General features: G+C 53.2%; 4 protein-coding genes across 4 annotated transcripts; 3 read left to right on the top strand and 1 right to left on the bottom strand.

Annotated features, from left to right (window-relative positions):
• Window positions 1–830: 830 nt before the first annotated feature.
• Window positions 831–4,080, top strand: POL5 (DNA-directed DNA polymerase; the record flags this gene model as incomplete). The annotated part of the gene is made up of 4 exons (XM_065757095.1): window positions 831–892; window positions 984–1,972; window positions 2,029–2,428; window positions 2,493–4,080. The coding sequence occupies 4 exons, from the start codon at window positions 831–833 to the stop codon at window positions 4,078–4,080; spliced, it is 3,039 nt and encodes a 1,012-aa protein (XP_065614308.1).
• Window positions 4,081–7,896: 3,816 nt separating this feature from the next.
• N0V96_004351 (uncharacterized protein) lies at window positions 7,897–9,423 on the bottom strand (the record flags this gene model as incomplete). The annotated part of the gene is made up of 1 exon (XM_053188417.2): window positions 7,897–9,423. One exon carries the CDS (start codon window positions 9,421–9,423, stop codon window positions 7,897–7,899), a length of 1,527 nt encoding a protein of 508 aa, XP_053054379.1.
• Window positions 9,424–13,034: 3,611 nt separating this feature from the next.
• N0V96_004350 (uncharacterized protein) lies at window positions 13,035–14,463 on the top strand (the record flags this gene model as incomplete). The annotated part of the gene is made up of 3 exons (XM_053188416.1): window positions 13,035–13,107; window positions 13,173–14,095; window positions 14,173–14,463. The coding sequence occupies 3 exons, from the start codon at window positions 13,035–13,037 to the stop codon at window positions 14,461–14,463; spliced, it is 1,287 nt and encodes a 428-aa protein (XP_053054378.1).
• Window positions 14,464–16,274: 1,811 nt separating this feature from the next.
• Window positions 16,275–18,240, top strand: N0V96_004349 (uncharacterized protein; the record flags this gene model as incomplete). Its single annotated transcript, XM_065757094.1, has 3 exons — window positions 16,275–16,454; window positions 16,661–17,581; window positions 17,650–18,240. The coding sequence occupies 3 exons, from the start codon at window positions 16,275–16,277 to the stop codon at window positions 18,238–18,240; spliced, it is 1,692 nt and encodes a 563-aa protein (XP_065614307.1).
• Between the last annotated feature and the right edge of the window lie 41 nt (window positions 18,241–18,281).

The following is an 18,281-nucleotide window of genomic DNA, read 5'->3' as shown; positions in this document are numbered from 1 at the left end:
TGCCGTGAAACTGGACGCGACGTCGATGGCTCAGTCAGATTGTACCAGTGAGATTCAAGTAGAGGAGATCATTCAGTTGCTTCATGGTATCTTTCTTCTAAACATCTAAATCCACTTTCACTACTCTGTCCTCCTTCAGGACCAGGTTGAGCCTGAGACCTGGGGACCACGATCGTATGAGACAACCAATCTTGGAACAAATAGTGAACAACGCATAAAGACATACCGTGAAACAATTTGAATACCTCGTTCGGAGTGTAATAGTCAGCCAGGTTCCAGATATTTGTGAAAGAACAGCCGGTCAAGTACACATACTGGAACGCTGGATGAAGCTGCCGATGAGCGAGCTTCACGCCCGGGACCGCGAAGTTACAGATGTGCATATTACTGTCTGAGATAACGTTAAATAAGATGATCAAAACTAGGGAGAGCAGTAGGAGAAGTGTGGAACATGAGAGTAGAGAAATTCTCCCTCAAAGCTACCTCATCACAAGGTAATGTCACCACCTCACTGTGACACTCAATTTCTGGCACAGGATTGAGTTGTGGATCTTTCGCGGGTAATAGTGGAAACCTGCAGGGACCCCCACCATCGGCGGGGCGTGGGTGAGGTGAAGTCAAAGCCGTTTTTTTTTGTCGGGCGGTAACATTTGGCAGAACTTTTTACGCTCCAAACTTTTTGGACGAGATCCTGGCAGCGATCACAGTGTATGCGCTCTGCGACCTAAGGACGCCAAAAGGAAAAAGAAAATCTCGCCAATTTCCACGATAATCTACTATTCCATTTTCTCGACGATTTCCAGCGCAATAGAACGGAAACGCCCTACACAATGACAAAGACGGCGAGCGCAAAGCGCAAGCGCGCCGAGAGAGAGGCCCTCAAGGCCGCCGAGTCCAACAAGCGCGCCAAATCCTCCCACGACGCATCGGCCGACGGCAGCAATTCCCCCGGACTCGAACGATGTCGCCGACGCCACTACCAGCTCCAATGGCACTAGACTGCCCAAGATCTTGCTGGAGAAGAAGCTCTTTGTCGAGAACTCGACCGGCAAGGACCGTGTTCGCGAAGCAAAGCTGTACGACCTCCTCAGCAGCGAGAACGAAATGGATCGCCTCGAGGCCGCTGGCGCCATCATTTCTAGTCTTCTCGACGATGAGGGCGTGACGGAGGCGTGTTTGACGAGACATCTCGATTGGCGACTATTCCGTGGTCTTGCCAGCGGTAGAGCGGCGTCGAGGTTGGGCTACAGCGTCGTCTTGACTGAGATCCTCAGCCAGCTCCTCGGCCCGCCCAGGAACTTGTGCCGCGACAAGTATCCCGGTCTGACGTTTGATAAGGTGCTGGAGATGTTGATGGAGAGGACGCGTTTCGGAGGTAACATTTCGGGCCAGGAGGAGCGAGACCTGTACTTTGGACAGCTATTTGGCCTCGAGTGCTTCGTGCGCGCGAGAATCCTCTTTCTCGAAGAGGAGGGCCCGGACAGATGGAACGAGATTCTCAGACTACTCGTCAAGCTGGGCGGCAAGAAGATTTGGCTGCGGCCGCAGTGCGGATGGGTCGTTGCGCAGGCTTTGGCGCAGCTGGACCGTCCCCGCGTCGAGATGGTGCTGCAGCAGCTGGTCGAGCTCGGCTGGGCCAAGACCCCCGAGGGTGTCGGCATCTGGCTTGTCGCATTCGAGCAGTGCCCCGAATTGACTACCGGCGACAAGGCGAAGCACCACCACCCCCTCTCTTCGAGAAACCTGGGCGAGCTGGCGGGTATCCTGAAGGAGAGCGGGCAGGATGACGTGGAGAAGCAGCAGAAGCAGCAGCAACAACAGCAGTCGAGGAGGGGCAACTATGTCAAGAACAAGCAGGCCAACTGGACGCCGCAACTACACTTCGTGTGGGACCTGATTGTGCGACACTTCCTGCGCAAAGGTCCTGCAGGTGTCGATGAGTTCAGATCGTTCTGGAAGCGAGTTGTTGATGGTGAGTATTGAAAGGTCGCAGCTTTTCAAGACACCGGGCTAATCGAGACATCACAGACAACTTCTTTGCCAAGACCGCCACCGAGGGACAAAAGTTCAGGGGCTTCCTGGTCTTCCAAAAGATGCTTCAGAGCTACGCCGATATCGACGACCTCCTCGACGTCCTCTTCAGCAGGAATCTAATGACATGCCTCATCAACCAGGCATCCCAGGAGGACCGCTTCCTTCACCGTGCAGCATTGAAGACATTGAAGGTCGTCGAGGAGACTTCTGCGGCGCATCCTGAGGCCACTGGCATCATTCTCGACAACCTGATTAATAACAATGGACTGTATCGATTCGATGTCATGACCAAGAGCAAGACGGTAGACAAGATTCTTCAGCATGTGAAGGCCGATACCGGCGAGGATGTTATCCAGGTTCTTAGCGGGCCTGTCATGAAGACTTCCACGACATCGTGCGTCGAGCCTCGTTTCCTTATTCTGCAGAATGACTTGAGCTTGATGCTGACTATTACACAGAAAGGACATTAACTCGGTTAAGCTTGACCTTCGCGTTTACATTGAATACATCTTCCGCTTGACCACCTCGGCACCAGAACCTGCGCTTCAGGAGCTGACGTCTCTCGCATATGCCAAGCCCATATGGATTCCGGAGAACGCAAACTCGCTAGTAACGGAGCTGAGCAGAAGCCGGCTTCAGTCGGCCTTTGCGAAGCTCTCGCGCAAGGCCGAGGACGCCAACTACCTTTGCACGGCGGTGCAGTCGATCAACCCAGACTACATTCGTATGGAGGGAGAGATGAAGAAGGAGGTTAACGCAGCACGGAAGCGGTTGGAGAAGCTCATGAAGAAGAGTGCCTCCGCTAGCGAGAGCTCGACGGACGAGATCAAGATTTCACAGGGCTTGGCGCTGCTTCACGCCATCGCCATCTTCCAGCTCTACAACGAGGAGCCGGATGCGTTCCAGCTTCTGAGCGATCTTAAGGAGTACCAGAGTCGCCTGCAGACGGACGAGGAAGGCGCTGCGGAATTTTTGGTCGAGATCTTGCTTTCACTCGTCTCCCAGCAGTCTTCGCTTCTACGTGAGATCTCGCAGCGGGTGTTTGGCTACTTTAGTAGCAAAGTCTCTCCCAAGGCGCTGGAGCTGTTGCTGGACGTCCTTTCCGCCGACGAGAGCGCCAAGGGCCAGCAGTCGCTCTTTGACGTCGACGCCGATGATATGGACGTTGAAGACATGGAAGAGGACGAGGAAGACGAGTCCGACGATGAGGCCGGTTCTGACGCTGAGGTAGACTCCAACGTCGAATTCGACGCTCTTGAGGCCGGCGATGATGAGGAGAACGATGATGATGAAGGAGAATCCGGATCGGATGAAGTGGCAGACGACGAGGAAGCACAGAACCTCGCAGACCTCGACGACGCTCTCGGTCAAATTCTTAACAGCCACCGCCTCGACAAGGACGAAGACGCAGAGTCATCGGACAATGACTCGGACATGGGCGACGACGACATGCTGGAGCTGGACGGCAAGCTGGCCGAGGTTTTCAAGCAGCGCCAAAAGGCGGCGCCGAGCAAAAAGAAGGAGCGCAAGGCCGCCAAGGAGTCCGTCGTCAACTTTAAACGGCGCGTGCTGGACCTGCTCGAGATCTTTGTGCGCAACGAGGCGGGCAGCCCGACGACGCTGGCGATACTGCAGCCGCTGCTGCAGCTCGTCCGCACGTCGACCATCAAGACGCTCTCTGATCGTGCGTTCGAGCTGGTCAAGGACTACCAGAAGCGTGCGCGCAAGGCGAGGTCTGGTGGAGGCGGCAAGTCGACGGAGGCCGACCTTCCAGAGGCAGTCGAGATCCTGAAGGGCGTCTACGCTGAGCTCAAGGCCGGCGAGACAAAGTCTCACGCCAAGGCCGCGGTGCCTGCCTGCCTGATCGCTGCTTCTGGCGTATTCCACGCCAGCAAGGGTGACCGGGCTGCTGTTGATGCCATTATTGGGGATGTGGAGGAAGCATCGCCGACGCAGCTGGAGATGAAGAAGGCTTGGGACGAGTGGTGCAGGAACCAGGAGGCTCTGAAGAAGAAGGCGGCCGGCGGTGCTGGAAAGAGTAAATAAATGAGGGAGAAAGACTCATATGGTGTCTGATAGATTTTCATCTGACACAAAAGCTTTTTGGTTTCTGGCGTATGGGTATGGGATGGGAACAAAGATCTGGAATTGTGTCACGTCGAAAAAGCATTGGCCTCACGAGGCAAAGGGAAGGTTCTGGGCTCGCGGTCTTGAGTGTATTTAATACATAGAGCCCAACTTCCACAATTCACACAGATTTCACAGGGCACCATACTTTCTCTTCTCACTTCTTGATCCTATCTGCTCACCTCAAATTGGCTAACTTTTTCAACTTGTCTTCTACATGTCAGTTTGATCACTGTACTAACCCGGCTCCTTCAAATGGGAGAATACCAACCAATGACTTTTTTTTTCTTTTTTTGATCTTACAAACTCGACCCAGAGTAAATCCAGCATACAATATCATCCCCTATACCAGAAGGAATCCCTTCAAAACTTGACATCCCAAACTCCACCCTGGCGCTTGGGGTCGTTCCTGGCAGGAACTTCGCCAGCCCCTGAGGCTGCACTAATCTGGACAACTGTAGCATCACCTGGGCCATATTCATACACCTCCAAAGCTTGAGCCGTTCCAGTCTCATCCCCATGCCAGGTGGCTCTACGGCTCAACAACGTAGCGGGAGTTGGCAGGTGGAATTCGGGGTGCTCATCCCCGTGCAGCCTGGCAAGAGTACTATCGTCCCTGCTCACCAGCAAGGCTAAAGCGACGTGGTTAACTTGGGGGATTTCTCTCGTATCATGCTCACCGTCTAGGTCTCCAGCAGCTTCTCCATGCGTCGACTCACCGCTAGAAGAGATGCTCTCGCTGTTGGACTCGGATGGCGGGCTACCTGTTTCGGTTTCGGTCTCTCGGTCCCAGAAAGAAAAGTCATTTGGCGGCCCCTCATGTGCAAGCGAGTCTGTAGAATGAGACCATCTGGACTGGTTTCCGGCATGACTACTAGAAGGCAAGTCCTGACTGGGTGAAGCCGAGGCTGGATCCGGGTTGCGGGCTCTGAGAGTACCTGTTGCGGCCTCGACCTCTCTAAGCCACTGAGAGACGCCGATCTGGGTTTGGTCAAAAGCAAGTGAGTCTACAGACTGAGACGATGTGGAGCCTGAGCCGTCCAGCTCTGAATCCTCGCCGAGGCCTACCGTGGCGTCCCCTGTAAGCTGTCGATAGCTTAGCAAGGAGGAGGAAGATGATGCCAGAGGGTCTTCTATGGGTAGAGACAGAGGGGGATACATAGTCCAGAGCTTGGTCAAACTCAACCTGGCGCTGGGCCCTGCACAGCAGAGAGGTCAAGCAGCTAAGAGTATGCATTTTGTAAGGTTTGTGGGGTGTGAGCTAGTATGTTTCTGAGCGCGTGTTTGGATGCGTATTTGGACTTGCGGCGAGGTAGTTTGGGGGTGTGTGATGGACTTGGGTGTGAGTATAATGGATTCAGGGAGTTTGACAATGGATTCTCCCATTATTTAAGCTCATTACTTCAGGCAGGAAACGGCGTTGGGTAGTGAGCAACGACCTTGGGTCGTTCTGCTTGAACAATGTATAAGGGGGGACAAGGGCATTGTTCTCTGTCTGGTTGAAGGAAGTGTTTACTTCACAACCATCTAACAAGCACTCTATATGTTTACTGTTGATATTGTTCAACCCTAATAGTTCAGCAAACAGATACCAAGTGCGCCGAGTCATACTAAATTCCCTTTCTATTGCACATGTTAGTTGCCTCAACTCTCTTCTTTTATCAAGGCTGATTGGGATTATTCGAACCTGACCATTACTTTAGGCCTACGAAAATGATACACAACTTCAACAAGAAAGTAACTTGATGTTAGAAGTGTCTTCTTAGACCCAAATTGAAATCACCTCAGAAGTAAAGAAATGTCATGATGTAGACTGGATATGAAAACTTGGGAAAGTTCACCCTCTGTGAGTATGTCTGTACACAATTACCCTTTTGCCATGTATCGCCAAGTTCACCCTGTATGAGGACCCTTTCATCGTGCAGGAAAGGGCACCCCCTGAGGCCGTCCAGACGCACCAGTTGTGTGGTGCAACACCCGGACGGGCAGATGGCCGGTGATGCTGTCAAGGTCGGAGTTGCCATACCTTCTCGCCCTCTGGCTCGCCAAAGCGTAAATAATATGCCGTAAGTATCCTCAGGTCAGCTTCATGAAGCCAATCGTCTTGTTATCCAATGTATCGGTTCAGAGTCACGAGTAAACAATACAATTTCGACGCAAATCAACCTTACTGACCTGTCCACTTCTCTCCCGAGTCCTGGCAACCATGATGGGGATTTGGTAGTATAAAGCCAACATTCTCCTTCATCCATCAAAATTCTAGGCTTTCTCCTTTATATCTCCACGCTTCATCCAAAAATCAAGATTCCTCAAGTCACCACCACCCATACAAATTCCCGACAATGCAGCTTACAACATCCTTCACGGCCGTACTCGGCCTGCTTGTTGCAGCCAGTACAGCTTCCCCCATCCAAAAAGACAAATTCTCTATCCCGGCGGACATCTCCGATGACCTTTCTTCGGCGATGACGGTTCCAATTGTAAGTCCCAGACCTGTAACCTCTCCTGCAGTTCCGATATAAATATCTAGACAAAACACATTTTGCGCATGAACACGAAAGCTAATAAACTTCACCTCAGGATGTACGAAAAAAAACTTCTTGATTTCATGTTACCCGAGGTTTATTTTAGTAGCTAACGAAATTCACAGGGAGAATGCTTCTTCCGCTGCACCCCATCGCTGTTTCTCGCTCTCACGTGGAATAAATGCATCCAGGATTGCATGGCGCCGAAATTGTCAAAATACGGAGGCAGGGCCGGAGATCGCGAGTAGAAGTGAATCAAATATGGAAGGATTTTTGAGATTTTGAAGGGTGGACTGCGGTGCAAGGCTAGGCTGGTGGACAATTATTACAACTCACTGCCGGACGAACTTGCGAGGTAGACGTCAACTTTGGCCGAATCAATCTCTCAACACGCCAAGATCTCCGACCCTAGCGAGATCATCAATAGCATTACAGTTAAAATACATGAAGTTTCCCATAATCAGTGAACAATGTTAACCGTGATGCGCCTTCCCATATCTGCTCCGGCCGAACGACGGCATGTCTATTTAGGAAAGTTTCATTTTCCACTTGCTTTTCATTGCCACAGAGGAGACGGTATGTCTGCGCCCTAGGCAAGCAACATAGGTCCTTACCTTAGGCTATAAGGGACTTGGGATATTGATTCACGCTTTATGCACGGTCCCCGATGCCGTTCCGTTGGCGTTGCAGCCTTGGGTCAATTGTCCGTATCAGGGGTAATAATTCGCAACGACCAACACGATCAACTGCTCTATGCCAAGACCTTTGGCAGCACAGTACACTCAGAATAAGAGAAATGAATGTTATAAATCCAAAATGAGCATGAGCCTGAGGATTTCGCCAACAATTGGTGCGTTTAAGTCGATCTCGGTTTCACGTTTTCGAGTTATGGCTGAACCGTTCTTCTTAGAAGAGACCCGAACACATCTCCGTCCACAGACACACTTAGTTTGCCACACACCTCGCAACTTCACTTGGAACTTTTAGGAAGGCTATGCCTTATGATCAATCATCATGGATTCGCCGATCAAAAGGGATCACGTTCTCGTCTCATACATCTACGCATCGCAACAGCCAGGCCTCAACATGAATTTACCTCCAGCCCCAAGTTAGCTTTCTCCCGTCACCTCGATATACTCTCAAAAGAGTCGGTCTATTTAACAGCGTCACAACCATGATTCCAAAACGAAAAACCAAACCGCCACTCTAATCAAGCACCCCACTGTGCCGGTCGATTATCCCAATACCCATCAGGATTCGCATACGCCCGTAGACAGGCATAGAAACTGAAATCCCTCGTATCCGCCGGCCCGCCCTGCCTGATATTCGGCGAGAAATGCGCCCCAATCTTCGATCTACACAAGGGACAGCTAAACTCCGCCGCCCACGTCTCCTCCGTCTCGTCACGCCTGTCGCGGGCCCCGCGGAGGTCCCGAAGCGCCAGCCAGCTCTTGAGGCACTTGCGCCCAACGTACTGCGAGCAGCAGGGCAACATGACGGGCTCGTGGTTCGGGTACTCGTTCCAGGGAGACATGCAGATATTGCAGTTCGGCGAGCCGTCGGCGATGGCCGTCGCGGGCAGCACGGCGTACATCGTGGTCCTGGCGTCCGCCGACCGGTTCCGCGCCCTTATGTCCGCGAGCGCAATTGCCGTGTTGCGGTTTATCACCTCAAAGAGATCGAGGCCCGTTTTGAGCATCAGACCGAGCCTGTCGGTCGGTCGGGTGCTGTGCGGAAGGATGGGCCAGTGGTGCTCGACCCAGTAGACGCACTCCTGGATGAGGTCGGCGGCGGCGAGGTCGGGGTCCAGGGTCAGGTACGCCGGGTGCGAGGTGTGGTTCTCGTAGTGCGGGTTCGGCCACGGGTTGAGCACGGCGAGTAGGGCGCCGCCAATGTACATCATGATCTGCTCGTCCAGGCCGGCGTCCAGGGCGAGGAAGTTGTACAGCCAGGAGAGGAAGTGGAAGCGGCGCCGCACGGCGCGGCTCCAGTCTTCTTTGCCCAGCCAGGGCATCCTGTGGGAGTGCCAGTACGCGCTCGATGGGTGTTTCTGGGACTCGTCCGAGCCTCGCTCTGAGATGGCGTTGCGGGCCCGCTCCGCCCTCTCTAATAGCTTGTGTAGGCGGCGTCCGTAGGTATCTCTGTTCAAACCCACGAACGCCACCTGGTGACCAGGAAAGTCACGCTTATCGTTGTGCATATTCTCCAGGTTGATCGCCCTCTCGGTCGGCCCCGTGGTGAGTTCCCACACTTCCTCTTCCTCATCGAAAACATGCCCCCGAATCTCCTCGGCAAAGGCCTCGAGCGTTCCAGCTTCCTCGGTCCTATACGCCATGTCCTCGAGGATATGAGCTGCTTCATTCTTCCTCATGGCAAAGGCAGGGTTCACGCGCCACACCTCGTCCATGGGCTTGCAGTCGCAGTGGAATACGTTATGCCCAATGTGTGTCCGCAACAGCTTGCACCAGATCTCGGGCCAAGCGGACGAGATCTCCATTTCCCACTCCCGGCTCTCGGCTTCCACGGGAAAAGGTTTCGATAGCACCGTCAAGGAAAGTCTGAGTAGCTGGCGGAGGTAATTCTCGCGGTAGATTATGAATTTGTGAGCCCGGATGGCCTCCAAATTGACACCGGGGCCTGGGAGCCTAATGGTTCTGGGAATTGATTGCATTACTTCGTCGGGGCTCTCAAAGTACGCATCGACGTTGCCGGTACAGAAGTAGCATTCTCCGTCCATTATCTGAACCAAGACTCCTCGACAGGGCCCGTTTATGCAATCCGTTGCGTGCAGATGAGCGCACCGAATCAAGTTGAAGACCCAATGGATATGTTTTCTGCGTGGTACCTCTTGAAAACCATGCTGAATGTTCTCCCTGTAGACATTGTCTTCTTCTTTAACCAAATGATGGCCATCAATTCTTCTGTCCGGCAAAGGGTGTGTTTGTTTTTCGCCATCGTTCAGCGTATATCCAGATGGTTTCGTGCAATAATACCTGCGCCATAAGTTGATACACATTTTGAAAACCGGGTCTCTTCGATGCTACTCAAACTTGCTCGGAGACAGATGACGCTGTTGTCGAATTGGTGAATTTTACCGGGCTCTTGGAGTTGATAGTGGTTACTTGGCCATATTGCAAAGCTGACGGAAAATGGTTCATTTATTGTTATTCATCCGCTCACCACTCTTGCAATGCTCCAGCTCAAGTTGGCAACTAAACGAGGGTTGAAAGAAACGCTTGCGCTCGAAGCAGTTGTTCTCGCTATGCCCCCAGCTGCATGGGACAAGGGCCGCTTGTTGACGACGAAGGCAAACAAAGCCCCGAATGGGATTTCAATTGTCAGAGGCCGTCAAAGACCCTTTCCCTTGCCACATGGATTCGCAGGAAAGACAACACCAGATAAGCCCTTGCATTTTTCCATTGCACTCCTTGTACCCATTGTTCTCAAATACTCCGACAGAGTGTCGTAGACCATCCCTTTGTCAACTTCAGACCGTTCGCTCTTTACTTTATTTAGAACTTCGAGGACGTTTGGAACTCCCAAAATACGACGAAGAGGATCCGGGAGGTTATCGTGTACAAGAGCTGCGAATAAAGGGGAATGAGGAGCCAGACCCTGAGTCACCAACCACTGGTGGACAAAGTGAGATGGGTCGTCATAAGTACGCAGGTGCCTCTCAGGTGCGAACTGGAGTACCAGCCGGTCCTCTCTGAGTTGCGCGACGTCCCACCAAATATACTTGGGTTCGTCTCCCAGCTTGAACTCCCACGTGCTGACCCAACTAATCTCTGCAGAATTTCCAGTGACGAGGTATCGGAAAACTCCAGCTGATTCTCGCCAGACACCGTATAATTCCATTACACGGAGTTCCGGCATTTGCTTCGCGACTCTGCCAGCTTGGGAAAGAAGAGTGTTGATGAGCTCGGGCTGCTTGCGGGAAGAAATATCCTGGGATGTCATCATCAGAACACGCAGACGCTGCCATGGCAGAGGCGATATAGGTATGCGTCTTCTTCTCGTGCAGGCGGCAAAGAAGTGTGTGGCATCAACGATGTTGCAGATGACAAGCTCCTCTAAATCGAGACTGCGAATGAACAGAGCTCCGACCAAGCCTCTCGGGGCTGATAGGGGCCGGTTATAGAGCATGTGTAGATCGCCGTGCTCGAATATGTGGATTTTTGATAACGGTGCTTCCTCTGGATGTGACCAGATTGCCAGCATCGTCGTCAAGTCTATTTCAGATATCAGAGAGTCTCCCATATAATGCTAAGAGATGGGGTAGAAGATAGGCTGGCTTTCACTACTGTACCATTGTCTGAAGAGTTTTGTTCTCGTGTATTAAGATGCCTCCAAGGTTCGAAGTGAATCGTGCGCAATCTCGGTAGATACTCTGACAGAATTGCTGCAAAGGGGGCTAATTGTATTCTGCGCATATTTCGACGCAGGATGCTCAACCCGGTGATGCAGTTGACGTAGGGAAGACTGAAATCCGTAAGGCTAATTGGGGCAAGCACGTATCGCTTCTCTTGCTGCCAATTGTCCAAGAGCCCTTCTCTTCCGCACGAATTGCCGACATCGTTTGGCGAAGAGGCACTGATCTCCAAGTTGATACTTGGGTATGTTGGCTTGCCAGCTGAATCGACATCCTTCTAGGCTTCGAGAACACAGAAAAGGAAGTAGATGGCGGTGGCGAAGCATCCCCGGTCCGCTGCAGTCTCTTCGTGAGTCTGAGGTCTCGAACGATTCTTGCTGCAATGGTCCGGTAACTCGATTTTGAACCAGATGTGCTCAACGTAAATTTGTCGCCAGTACTTATTATGGAATGTCTTGGATAGTATTCTTAGTGACTCTTCGTCCGAACCGACTTGAAGGGTCCGGAAGTTTCTTGGCTCGATGGCGTTTTGCCAGTCCCTGCAAATGCCTGCGAATCTTCCAGGGACGTATTCGAGAATCTTGTCTCTGATTTCCTGGGGTAGGTCGCTCCATTGGGCCTTGCTTTTCGATATATTCATATCGTTTATTAGGATAATTGGGGTAGAATACTTGGACGCACTCGTTGTGAGGATGAGAGCAGAGAGGTAAAGTGGGGGGAATTGAACTGGGTTGGCTATGTCAAGAATTTCCTGGGAAAGTTACCACCCAATGCTCATGGAATTTGAGGAAGGCGATACCTCAGCTCAGATGGAAGGGAACAATGAAGAAAGAGGAAAGAGAGAAAAAGAACAAGAGAGGAAAGAAGAGGAAGATAAGGTATCGCACCTGGAATCTCGACTCCTTCCTCCCGTCCTTCACCTCACCTTACCTCACCTTACCTCACCTCACCCTGCCTCCATCTTTTCCTGCTTTACAATCCCGTTGCCAGCCTGCTTCTAGGTACGCCCTAACACGCCGCATATTGAACGGTTATAAGGGAAATTGTACTTTCCATCGACGTCTCCTTTGAAGACTGTACCTTGCCTCCTTCTGACTAGAAAATACAATCCAAGGGTTTTGTGCTCCCTTCACCTCGTCGTTCATTTTGCTGACTTTGTACCGCAGCTCACATACCAAGCAGTCGTGCACAATATTCAGCAATGCCACCAACGCAATCAACGATGCCTTACGAGCAGTTTCTGATTGACTAGCTGACCGTCGTAAAGATGTGCCGGAGATGGACAGAAGTCGTCAACTGACACCTTGACGATCCGGAAAGCTTACCTCAGCTGCTCAGCACCCGCCTTACATAAGACATCAAACCCACACAATTAAGGGAGCAAGATCTGGATCAGTCTAGGCCCAACGAGGATTGGTGCGATTCGTGAAGGCGACAGAATCCCTGCTCGCAGAGGTCGGAACCTTCTCCTTTCAGTCGGGGCCCTCTTTGCAGATGCAGCAGGAGAGCGGGATCCCCTGACACCTGCGACCCTTTTGCCTTTGCTTTGCTGCTGCTTCCCACCCCCGGCCGAAGCAGAAAAAAAAAAAAAGATACCTTGTCTACGGGAAATTCCACCTCGTCCAGAATCTCCCCCAGAGAGACCACATTTCCCATTCGCAATCTTGTGGGAGAAAAATTTCCTTTCTCTCTTCTGCAGAGACTCGACAGATTCCAACCGGACGGGATACTGTCAATTCGAGACGACGAGTCAGGAGGATACTCGGGAAGGAAAGAAACCAGGTACGTGGTTGTTGTTGCTTAGCTGGCAGCTCGCTCCATGCCATCAGTCATTCCCCACGTTGAGACGAAGCTAACAACACCTGGCATCTATCCACAGCTGCGCTTTCTCGATCCCGATACTCCTTTACCTTTCGGCCATTGCGCGCCGCCTTCCCATTCCATTATAGAATTCGACTGGACTCGGCAACGACAAGATGAAGTTCAGCAGCATTCTGTCCGTTGGCCTTTTGGTCGTCTCGCCCCTGGCTGCGGCCTGGAGCAAGGAGGGTAAGAGCATCGCCATTCTGTCTTGTCTCCGTTGCGCAGCCTTTGCTAACGTGAAAACCCAATAGATCGTGAGATTTTCCGTATCCGCGATGAGATCAAGGCCCACGAGGCCAACCCCGAACAGACCTTCTACGACCTCCTCGGCGTCAAGAACAGCGCTTCCATTGACGAGATCACCAAGGCCTACCGCAAGATCTCCCGCACCCTCCACCCTGATAAAGTCCGCCAACAGCTCATCGCCGAGCGCACCAAGGCCAAGAAGAAGGAGAAGAAGACCCCCGGCGTCAATGTGTCCAAGGCTCCTACCCAAAAGGAGATCAAGGCCGCTGTCAAGATTGCCTCCGAGCGCCAGGCCCGCCTTGGTCTTGTGCGCAACATCATCAGCGGTCCCGATCGCGACCGCTACGACCATTTCCTGAAGAACGGCTTCCCGGCATGGAAGGGCACCAATTACTATTACAATCGGTACCGCCCTGGCCTGGGCACTGTGCTCTTCGGTGTCTTCCTCGTGGCTGGAGGTGCCTTCCACTACATCGCTCTGTACATGTCCTGGAAGCGTCAGAAAGACTTTGTCGAGCGCTACATCAAGTTCGCGCGCAATGCTGCTTGGGGAGACAACCTCAACATTCCTGGCATCGACGACTCCCCCGCCCCTGCTCCTGCTGCGCCCGCCGCCGACGATGAGGAGGGCCCCCAGCTGCCCAGAAACCGCAAGGAGAGACGTATGCAGGAACAGATGGCTCGTAGAGAGGCTGCTAAGGAGCGCGGGGGCCGATCCCGCAAGCCCGCTCCCGCCGCTCGCAGCACCAGCGGCAGCGGTACCGCCACTCCCCGCGAGACGGCTGCGCAGACCGGTCAGACCGGGCCTACCGGCTCCAAGAAGCGCGTTGTTGCCGAGAATGGCAAGATTCTTGTGGTTGATTCCGTCGGAGACGTCTACCTCGAGGAGCAAGATGAGGATGGCAACACCGAGCAGTACCTCCTTGATGTAAGTGCCGAGAATGCAAGCTAAGCTTGAAAACCTACCGCGACACGAGGTCTGCGAACGATGCTAACTCAAAGCAGCCCAACGAACTGCCTCAACCCACCATCCGTGACACCGCGCTCGTCCGTCTCCCCATCTGGGCCTACAACCGCACTGTCGGTCGCGCCCTCGGCAAGAACAATGCTGAGCTGGAGATTGACACTGAGGACCTGGACTCTGATGATGGCGAGATTCAACACACCCCCAGCTCCGACTCTGCCGCCGATGACTTTGAGCTCTTGGAGAAATCGACCGATTCTTTGGGCAAGGCCAAGGCTTCCGGTGCGCAGACTGGAGGCAAGACCAACAAGCGCAAGAACAAGAAGCGTTGAGGCATTGATTCAAGATCTGGCTGATGAAAAGAGCTTCCCGGTGGGCCTCTCTGGACCCTCTGACGGGTTTTGCGATCTTGGTTGGTCTTGAGGATCAGACAAGCGACCCAGAGGTGCATAATGCGTCATGAAGCTGCAGCCAGTCTCGTCATCTACGTAGATTATCCATCAATGCAAATTCTCGTACGAAGTAAAGTACAATAGGAGGGCCACAATGTTGAAGGTGTCAATGTGCTGCATCGTGTCTAGTGCATTGTGCGTCGGGTGATAAGGTGCGTTGAGTGTGTGTGTGTGTGTGTGTATTAGTGTGTACTTCACAACAGGCCGTGACAGATACATCATACGGGCACACTTGTTTCCATTCCATTTCTTCACACCATTGTCCTCGAGCACCGGAGGAAAGGCCCAATGCGGTTAATGTTTCCCGTCAAACATGTCGCGACCCTGCGTAAGTGCGTGAGGCCGTTTCCTGCCCCCCTGCACCTCATAACTCTGTTTCGTCCCTTCCTATGGCATCATGGCTGCATGATGATTTGTTGGCACAGAAGATCAAGTGTCGCTCGGTGGTTCGTCCGCTTAACGTAGCGGCGATAGCCTTTTTCACGACTCAACTTACACCAACACCACCACCATCACCACCATCATTACCAACCCTCGATGATGCTTCTTTGGCATCCATCGCAGCCCGTTAACCAGTCAGTCGCAGGCACAACGGCAGTCTGGATTCGACTCTGTTGAGGGTCCAAGATCATCAGTCCACCTCTCCTATCTCTTGCGCCTATACCCGTACCTCATAACGAATGTTTCCATCCAACACAACTACCACAAAATCAGCCTCTCAACTGTCGGCCTGAAACATAGGAGATCCCATGCCAAAAACAGACCACTTGTGCCTGGTTTATACCCAAAAGAAACTAAACCCGCAAGCCAAGCGCCCACCCCGCTCTTCTATGATCTACGGCGACGACCAGGGCTCGAGCGTCGCCGCACAGCAACCACGCAACCAAACGCTCGAGCCGCATGGTCGCCCGTTTCCGAGCCGGTTCCAGCTTCGCGGCCCCATGGACCTGATGATTCCTTGCCCTCACCTCTTCAACCACGCTTTAGCGTCTGTTCGCCAGAGACGCCATTTGAACCGCTAGATGGAAACCCTATCTCAATCAAGACGCTACTTGCGTTTTTCCTGCGCTTCTGACTGGCGAACATGTCATTGGCTTCAAGGCCGTTCCCTGTCGACCTTTTGGATAGATCCCAAGGTTGTCTCTCCCACCTCTCAGAGCTACAGAGCAGCCCAAGAACCTTCGCCAGCTTCGTCCCACCATTGATCTCACATGGATCATACCCCAACACATGAGCCGCTTTCCCAAGATCCTCGAGGGCGTCGGAGATTGTATTCGGACCTCGTTGGACGAGCGTTTAGTGACGATGGTCCCGCCCACTACCGTCGTCTAGACTCGTGTGTTCAGGTCGCCCGGCTCTCCACACCCGGGACACTAAGCTATTCTTAAGACTGGCTCGTACATCGAGATATGAAGCTACCCCTAAACCTATCTGCCACTTCGGTTGAGACGTTCTTGATATGTATATCGTGTAGCCCCTCCCTTGACCCTGGCGGGTCCATCCTTCTTACCGTCGTCCGCTCTCTGTCTCCCCCCGGTCTTATCCCGTCGACTCGGATCACACTCTGCACATCCCATTCTACAAAGCTATAAACGACGATCCAATGTCACCCTCGTCATGACGCCCATGTGAAGGAGAAACGAAAGAACACCGCCTACCAAGGGAATACTCGTGGATGCTTCGATCCCATCATGGAGGATCGCAGCGGGCAAGTGCTGGCCGTGGCGGTCCTCTTCTTCATATTATGTTGGATCGCCGTAGGCCTGCGCATATACTGCCGTGGGTGGATTACACGCTCGCTCGGCACCGATGACAAGATGATGATCGCCCTCATGGTACTTCCTTACGAGAGATTGCACAATAAGCCAAAAGTACATATTCTCTGACTCTCTTGGTAGCTCATCTTCACCATCTACCTCATCACTCAGATTCAAGGAGTTCGATACGGAACAGGCCGACATAGAACCGCTCTTACCCCGGAGCATAATCGGGACGCTCTCATGGTATGCCCTACTCGGAAGGCTTCTGGAGCGCAGACAGATGCTGCCAGCAGGTTCACGACTAACACCCTCCCTAGTATTGGTATATCTGCGAACTACTCTACATCATATCAACCTGCCTTCTCAAAATCTCCGTCGGCTACTTTCTCATCCGCGTGTCTATCCGCCGAAGCCACATCTGGATCCTCCGCATTCTCATGATCGGCACCGTGCTTTTCGGCTCGACGTACTTCTTCATGGTCATGTTCCAGTGCCGGCCAATTCAGACATTTTGGGAGGAATCGCCACGGACAGAGGGAAAGTGCTTTAACAATCGTGTGGTTGTCATCATGACTTTCACTGCCTCAATTATCAACTGCCTCGCCGACTGGGCCTTTGGCATCCTGCCCTTATTCATCGTCTGGTCGCTCTCCCTCCCAAAGCGCACCCGACTCCTTGCGTTCGGCATTCTATCCTTTGCTGCCATCGGTTCTACCGCGACCGTGGCAAGATCCGTGTACATACCGACCCTCCTCGACGGCGACGACTTCCTATGGGCGACTACCGATGTGGCTCTGTGGAGCACCGTCGAGCCTGGCATCGGCATCACTGCCGCGTCGATCGCCACCCTTCGCCCTCTTTGGCAACTCATTTGGTACCGCGCGGGTATGCGGTCTCAGGCGCCTCGCGCGATAGCATGGCGAGAACGGTTCAAGGGGCAGCCAAGCTATGTTCGCAGCGACGGCTCAGATCCTCGTCACCCACGACACCCCGTGCCAGACGACGCACCCCTGGAAGAGATCGAGGCTGATATCCAGGCCGAGTTTGAGGCGGAGGTGCCTCGCATCGCCCGCTCCCAAGATGGCTACAGCACATCGGCACCGACAAGACGGAGTGGCTTGAGCAAGGACTTTAACCTCGCATATGGGAGAGAGAGGCAAGACGAAGACGCGGAGTCCCTGGTGGTCCCCCGCGACGACGGCGATGGTGGGCAATGGCTCTGTCCATCACCACGCGAAGTAAGTCGCCCTTCTCCTGACATTACTTTCCAATCAAACCAGACCCGGACTAACGAATTCCGCAACAGGGAGGCTACTCAATTGAGCTCGAAGACGGCCTTCACTTGACACCGAAAGTGAGATCACCCGCGCCGACTGTGAACTGGTGTTCACCACGCATGTCTGCCATATCCATGGGCTTCGGCTCCCTCAACCGAGAGAACCGCGACTCGACACAATCAGCCCTCACCCTGGGCGTCAACAACTACGACGGCGCAAACCCCACAAGCAACCGAGCGAGCAGGCTAAGCAGACTGAGCAACGTCAGCAACGTTCACGATAACAATAATAGCCACAGCAACCGGGCGAGCAGACTGAGCACCCTCAACAGCCCAGGCCACCACTATCGAGACAGCAGGATGACCACGGAAACGTACACGAACACGACGAACCCCCGCCACAGCAGCAGGTTCGACAACCGATACAGTCGGACGACGCGAGCCAGCAGCCACTACACGCGCGGCTCGCAGTTCCTGGCGCCGCCCTCACCGGGAGACTTCCCCATGCCTAGCCCTCCGCCGAGCACGTGGCAGGTCAACGTCCCCGGGGGCATGGACTCGGCACAGTGGCTTTCGTCTAGGATGGCGGAGCACCCGGGTCATCCAGGCAATAAACGGTAGCAGACCTGAGGGTTGCCTACTTGGTACTTTATCATTCTTAT

The sequence above is a fragment of the Colletotrichum fioriniae genome (genome assembly GCF_027942845.1).
Source record: "Colletotrichum fioriniae strain IMI 355084 chromosome Unknown scaffold_4, whole genome shotgun sequence".
In the NCBI taxonomy this organism is placed as follows: domain Eukaryota; kingdom Fungi; phylum Ascomycota; class Sordariomycetes; order Glomerellales; family Glomerellaceae; genus Colletotrichum; species Colletotrichum fioriniae.
This window is presented reverse-complemented; position numbering and strand designations above follow the sequence as displayed.